This window comes from Myotis brandtii, unplaced genomic scaffold (genome assembly GCF_000412655.1).
Source record: "Myotis brandtii unplaced genomic scaffold, ASM41265v1 scaffold120, whole genome shotgun sequence".
NCBI classification, from domain to species: domain Eukaryota; kingdom Metazoa; phylum Chordata; class Mammalia; order Chiroptera; family Vespertilionidae; genus Myotis; species Myotis brandtii.
In genome coordinates this window covers 6245138-6252723 of record NW_005354174.1, presented here as the reverse complement: position 1 = coordinate 6252723, position 7586 = coordinate 6245138, and the positions used below count along the sequence as shown (strand labels likewise).

General features: G+C 48.9%; 1 protein-coding gene across 1 annotated transcript in view; it reads left to right on the top strand.

The window, feature by feature from the left end:
• PRKCA (protein kinase C, alpha) overlaps positions 1-7586 on the top strand; it is a 283500-nt gene that overhangs the window by 195474 nt on the left and 80440 nt on the right. The window contains exon 4 of the mRNA XM_014532469.1: positions 7290-7401. Within this exon, the coding sequence (XP_014387955.1) occupies positions 7290-7401 (112 nt within the window). The remainder of the gene's footprint in view (positions 1-7289; positions 7402-7586) is intronic.

The following is a 7586-nucleotide window of genomic DNA, read 5'->3' as shown; positions in this document are numbered from 1 at the left end:
CCCATGCAGCCTGCTTGTTCAGTCGTTTCGTTGTCCCTCACTAACCCCCCAGCCGGCCTGGTCGTCCCATGCAGCCTGCTTGTTCAGTCGTTTGGCGGTCCCTCACTAACCCCCCTGCTGGCCTGGTCATAGGCAGCCATCTTGTGAGGATGTGAGGGTTAATTTGCATATTACCTCTTTATTGTATAGGAAGGTCATTTTCCTTTCTACTTCACTATATCTTGTTACAACAAATATGATCATATCTGCATACATGAAAATATGATCATGTCTGCATACATGAACATGTGAATAAACAACTGAAAATAACAAGTGGGTGGTGAATATTTTGCCATAGGCTGCACGTTTTTTTAAAATAAAGCATGAGGTTATAGTTGCAAAGATCCTTGGGTGTCAGGAAGTAAATATCTCTCAACATAGCTACGCGAGGGGGGGGGAGGGGGGCGCGATCTGGGAGAGATTGGGAGTGGTGAGTGACCTGCAGGAAGAATTAGAGGCACCTGAAGAAAGAACCTGGTCCCCTCTGGACTTTGCATTCAAGAAAGAGACAGGGATCCACCTTCCGCCTCCTCTGTTGGGTTTAATCAGTTGAATAAATGCCAGCTGCTGGGCAGTCTCCCAGCCTTCTTGCAAATAATGATAGACTTTTCCAATCCGTGACAAAAATAAGGGCAGCATCTGGGGCACATTATCCACCTGCAGCAAATGTGAGGCTTCTGAACATGTGCCACACCATCTCCTCATGCCAGGCCAGGCTCCTCACAGGAACAACGGCCCAGTTCTGTCTTCACTCAGTTAAACAAAGCTGATAGGATCTCGGATGCTCTCGAATAAACATGTCTCCATTTATCTCTGATTTGTTCTTAGATAGTCACATAAACTTGGCCTGGGTGGTTTTTATAGGAAACAACTTTGTTCAGGACTGGCAGAGCATTACATAATGAAGATCCTTCTTGTTTTCCTGTTTTATTTCCCTTCCAAACTATGGTCCTGGAGCTAACGAGGTCTTTAATGAGCAAAAGCCTGATTTGTGCTAAAATAAATTGCTATGAAACTTTACCTAATGGACATACCACCTGGTATACCGTAGGTGTACAATGAATCATTTTTATATGTTTTTATTGATTTCAGAGAGGGAGGAAGAGGGGGAGAGAGATAGAAACATCAATGATGAAAGAGAAGCATTGATCGGCTGCCTCCTGCACACCCTCACTCAGGGGATAGAGCCCCCAACCCCGGGCATGTGCCTTGACTGGGAATCAAACCGTGACCTCCTGGTTCATAGATCAATGCTCAACCACTGAGCCATGCCAGCCGGGCATGAAACATTTTTAAGATGAAATGAAGAAATTGGCTAGCTAACTAGGAAATGATAGGCTTTGTGGTTTGAATATTTGCACATTTTAAACATCTTACTTTAACATCAGAATTTCAGACAAAGCCATCAAAGATTTTTTTGTAATCGATGAGACAGTGACACATGTCACGCTTTCATCTGGAAGTGGTGACACCATAAATTTTTTTTTACAAGTAGGGAGATGTAGCTTTTGTATGATAGAGCTTTTCATTAAGATTGCAGCTTTATTGATGGCTGGTGGTACCAATATCTGCACAGTGATCTCCGCAGATTGCTAGAGAAGCTATCGGCAAAGCCGTTTATCACCAGGTACAGCAGTTGTGCCCCAATTTCTCCAACATACTGGGGTGTCCCTCTAATGGCATCTCATGAACCAGTTGAAATATAACCACATATGTTCAGGTGGGAGTCGTGGTAGTTTGGATTCCATAGATATGTATGAATTCTTTCCTTTTTTTAAACTTAAACCTTTTCAGGTACTATTTAAAGGCTCCATTCTCTGCCATCTCCACAGCCAGTCTGTCCCCACATTTCGCGGGAGGCATGTTACTTATATATCTGTCCTGCTATGTTACCATTCTGTGCCTGGCAGTTATATTTAATCCTGTTTTTACGTAAGTGACATTCTATTTTCTGTTTCATTCTATGGCTTCCTCTTTTCATTAGACACTATGTCTTGGAGATCTGTCCATGTTGCTGCAGGAAGATTGAGCTCATTCGATTTAGCTGCTACATAGTATCGCTAGGTGTAAATATGTTACGGTTCATTTAGCTTTGCCTTGCCGGTAGCGGTTTATATAGAACTTTATTCAAAGAGTTTGTCGACATAAGGATTAAAGCACCTTGCATAGCTTGGCAGAGGACCTATACGAATCTTTCTACTAGCAAAGTCTGGTTAGACAAGTTAGTCCAACTGTGAAGGTGGATGTTAATCATGAGAATAAAACAGGGCTACATTAAGAGCAAAAGTGAGCTGTCACCGGACATGGAAGTTCTTTAGTTCTTTCTTGGAACAGGCAACATGCAATGAGACCAGTGTAATCAAAGGCAAAGTGCCCTCCCCGAGCCCGAACGGTCAGCGGGCTGATTCAGGAGCCCGAGGCGGGCAGTAGGCACCTGGCTCAGTGCATGCCATCCAGTGTAATAACTATAATGGTACCCAAGTCACATAAAATCACCCTGCTCATATGATCTGGTTTGGGTAATAGTCTCACATTAACAAAAAATTTTAAGTAGGAATTTAAAAAAGCAGAGACTTAAAAAAAACAAAACACGCATACAAACCTGCTTCCCACGAAATTTAACATCACAGGAATGTTGCCAGATTCCGCTGAGAGCAGTGTTTTTTTGGTGTTGCTTGTGTAGTCAGCACATGGGTGACATTTAGACCCAGGCTTGGCTTGCAAGCGTGATTCATGAGGACACGTCAGATGGCGAATGTGGGGGAAATTTCCCTTGGTGTTCAGAGGGAGCAGCTTGAAGGAGCCACGGAGCTCTGGGCGGTTGCGGAAATCACACCGCAGGGCACCTCCCCTAACCCCCCGCCGTTCAAAACAGACTTGTCCAGAAACTCAAAATCTGAACTCCAGCCTTCAATGACAGCCATTTGGGTCCTTTAAGAGAGACATGTGGAGGGGAGGGGTTGAAGGGGGTGAAGGGGGCCTAATATATGAAGATGGAAGATGATTTGATTCCGGGTGGTGGGCACATGGCATAATATACAGATCTTGTATCATAGAAATCTACACCTGAAACCTATATGATATATGATAAAAAAAAAAAAGACTAGGAAATTTAAGAGCCGCACAGCATCAACATTTGGTGCAGCGTGGTCCAGGGGTTTATTTTTAACACACTGCACAGTGATGGTGACGGAGGTGGTGTTGCTGATTAAGAAAGACCTAGGAAGTACTGATAGGAATGTTTCTGAACGCAGGCTAACGAAGCCCCTGCGTTTAGCAACAGACTCACAGAACTTGAAATGTGTGTTATTTTTCCCCCTAAAAGGTCTAGCTTGGGATTTGTGGGTGAGACTTCATTCGTGCCTATGAAAATTGGTTTAGCCGAAAATCTCTTTTTCCTCCCCCGACCGTGTATATGACAGAGCATCTGAGCCGAGCGTTTTCCACTTTCATGAGGCTGTGATGGCAGCGTGTGACCTGTGACAGCAAGGTTCCTGCTCCACTGAATAAGGGGCTGCCAGTGCCCGAGAAGGAGCGAGGAGGCTTTGCCTGCATCGCACTAAAGGGGGAAATGTTGCTAACTTGGCAAGAGTCAAGGCTGGGGGTGTGTGCCAGCCATTTCTGTGTGGCCTTGGGTATAGCCAAACTTAGCTTATATGTGAGGCAACTTTACCTAGAACCTTCCAGTGAGCAGGGACAAAAGGATGCTTTGTTAAAGATTCAGTCGTTCCTTACACGTACTGAAGGTCCAGCGTGTGTGAGACAATGCTGGGGGGCGGGGGTTAAAGACAGATTTCTGCATCCTGGGGCTTTGCATGAGACAATGCTGGGGGGCGGGGGTTAAAGACAGATTTCTGCATCCTGGGGCTTTGCAGTCCCAGAGGAACCTGCCTGTGATTCTTTTCCCTTTTTGCTTTGGTTCCCAGGAAGCTCGGATGGAGATCATCTTAATACTTAAAACTTCATTGTCAGCCTTGGTTCTGGTCCAGTTGCGAGCTCAGCCACATGCTTTGGGAACTGTTTTTTAGACTGCAGTGTCTGTCCCCCAGGTGTGTGTGTGTGTGTGTGTGTGTGCGTGTGTGCATGCATGCGCATGCGTGTGTGCATGTGTGTGTGTGCTCTGTGAGGTCAGAGGAAAGAGGAACGTTGGTTCTGGTGCAGGCCTCTGGGAGGCGTCCTGAGAGGAGGAAGCACCTTCACTGTTGCCTTTTTATGTGTTTCAGCGGGCGGGGTCGTGGCATACGTTGGTCACAGCAGGTAGAGGGAGCAGCCACAGCAGGATGAGAAAAGCCTGGGTGCTACCTGGGGGTCACGCAAGCGAAGGATAGGGGTCCAGGTTTCTGATGTAGGAAGGCATTCGAAGGCCCCATCCATCAAATGCGGCTGCTCACAACCTGAGGACCAGTGAGACCTGTCCCCCTGAGACTCCTGAGATTCAGCGCCACTCCCCCCGCCTCCCTGGCCTCACGGAGCCTCCTGTCACAAAGCCCATTGGAGCCAGTGGAGCCGGCTCCTGCCACGTGATGTCCTGGAGGCGCCTGCTCCTCTGGCACCGGAGCTGACACACCGTTCCCTGCCCCTGGCCCGGCGGGCACCGTGTATGCGCCCTCAGGCAGCCGGTGCCTCAACATGGTTTTTGTTTTGAAAAACTGATGAGAAAATTTTGGAAAGAGTATGTGTTTCCTTAATGTAGAAAAAAGCATTCTGATTCTACTTTTCAAACACATCTTTAGACTCACCCTCCCATGACCGCTTCGCGTGAGATTCCAGGGGCTGTGCATTTGATGAATCAGTGACATGTACCCAGCAGATATCTCTGTATTCCCCACGCGGTAAACAGTGCATTTCACTCATAAGCTGCTTAATAAAAGTGCAGGCACTGGCATTACGCATGTAGGAGCTGGCGAAACCCTAACGCCTGCCGTTTAGGTAACGGTAGGGCATCGGTGTCAACACGCTGGTCTCGCCACGTGCTGTGGTTGTGTAACCTGTTTCACTGCGGAAGGCTGGCTGCGGGGGTGTCTGGGAACATCCACACTATTTTTGCACATTCTTACGAGTCTTAAATTATTCCAAAGTAAGAACACGTTTGTTGTTGTTGTTTTCTGTTCTTGTGGGGTTTTTAAAGCAAGACAGAATCAATGAGGTCATCGAGTGTAGATTTCAAGCTCTAGTGCAGCAGTGGCTCCCCTCGCCCCGGCATCTTCCGCAGCCCTGGCCGCTCCTGCCCACGTGGGGCTCTGTGAGAGGTCCCTTCAGAGAGGCTCACCCTCCCAACGCCTGTGGCTCCAGGTGGGGACATCGGGGCCCACAGAAGTAAAATGCAGTGCTCATTGGTGATTATTGACGAGAACCTGGGGAGGGTTTAGTACCATTGCTCTCTGTAAATCCCGTAAGTCACAGTGTAGACTGGCTGCGATCCGGGAGACAGGAAACGAGGCTCTATGCCCCTGCATCCTCTTTCTGGTGTGTGGGAGAGGCCCTCATCCTACAGTCGATCCGTGCACAGCCAGCTGGGTTGGCAGGAGGTGGCACAGTTTACGCCTCAGGGTGGGCGTTTGCCAAGGAAGGCCCGTGTCCACCAGAGGCAGGAACCCGGGACCTGGAGGAAGTCCCCTGGCTGCTTGCCACCTTGGCGTCCACTCCGACCCCCGGGAGGACTGGGCTATGAGCGTTCCTCTCCCTTCCCATCCAGGCCCAGGTCACTGAAGTGAGGGAAGCCTGGGCACCTTGGCTCACTTCCAAGGAAAATACAATCGCAATCATCTCCTCTCGTATTTGCTTATGGACCTTCAGGTCGCAAAGCCCTTAGATGTTCCCTAAGCTGCGCCTCGCTCCAGGCTCTCCCCTGGGCAGACTGGCTTTTCTCTGCTTTATTAATAAGGGGCATGACCTCTCCAAGGTCATTCACTGGGTTTGTGTCGAGGCGGCAGCCACAGAAAACATGTCAGTGGTTGAGCATGCCTGCGTGCCAGTGAAAGTTTATTCACAAAGCAGGTGGTGGTCTCATTTCCAAAAAAAATTGTGTTGTGAATGCAGAAGTTTGTTTAAAAGACGTTAAGACCAGAGCCTCGTTCTGGGTGGATTTCTGAAAACCCTGGGGTGGGAATCAGTGTCAGAGACACAGATGCGGTCAAACCCGATCTCCGACATGCACTGGCCATGTGACCCTGAAGGTCACCATCACCTCTGTCGAATGAGGGTAATAAGTACAGTAGGTCCTCGGGTTACGTCAGAGATCCGTTCCTATGGCGTGACGTAACACGATTTTCGCCCGAAGTTGGAACCCACCTACATAAGCACCATAAGCACCTACGTCACTCACATGGAGCACATACACAGCAGTAATGAAGTGAAACAGTAAAAAAAATTTAAAAGAAAGATAACAATTCCTCACCTTTACTTGTGGTAAATAAATAATAAAAAACATAAAGCACTTATGTACATACGTCGAAATGACAGAACTTTTTTTTTTTAATAAATAAATGGGAGATGGCGACGTAACCACGGAACGACATACATCAAGTCCGGCGTCACCCGAGGACTGTCTGTATACAGCGAAAAATTGGGAGAAATGCTGACGTTTATCAAGGCGGGTGGTGCTTACACCAGCACGCAATTCCCTGCCTTCACACGGTTCCCCACCTTCCCCCCTCCTCCTTCCCTCGCCACAGCATCGCCACCAGGATGGGCAGGTGGCCCCCGGGGAAGGAAGAGGACGGGAGTTTGACAAACCCTTGTGTTGAGGGCTGACTTTCAATAGATCACAGCAAGGGCGCTGCTCTGCTACATACAAAACCCCGACCCAGAAGCAGGTCGTCTACGAATGGTTTAGCACCTTTGGGGGCCGGCCGGCAAGGGGGAGGGACCGCGAGAGGTTGGCTGTGGGAGCGCACTGACCACCAGGGGGCGGCTCCTGCATTGAGCACCTGCCCCCTGCTGGTCAGTGCACGTCATAGCGACTGGTTGACCGGTCGTTCTTTTCGTTCGGTCATAACCGTCGCTTAGGCTTTTATATAGAGAGAGATCATCAGAGCCTTGAGAAACAGAGGTGTGCACCGCTCCTCATGGATTTGCCCATCTGAGCACTTTACTAAGATTGACTTCTTTTGGCCTCATCCCAGTCTGGTTCCATTTGGAACCTCGACATGGGAATGGGGAGGCGGGGGAAGGGTGCTGGCCTTGGCTCTTAGCCCACAAAGGTGACCTTTTGTGACCGAAATGAGCAACCTTGCTGCTTCTCCCTGCAGGACCCCCGGAGCAAGCACAAGTTCAAAATCCACACCTATGGAAGCCCCACCTTCTGTGACCACTGCGGGTCGCTGCTGTACGGGCTCATCCACCAGGGGATGAAATGCGACAGTAAGTACCTTCTGTCTTCCAGCCCATGGCCAGGCTCCCAGCCTGGGCCCGGGGTTCCCTGCGCGCAGCGGGTGCAGTAACGTTTCAGCTCCAACTCATCGAGAAGGAGCACTCATTCCGGTATATACCAGACCAATAAAGTGTCGGATTTTTCCCCAGCCAAAGTTCTGGCTTATTAAACTACT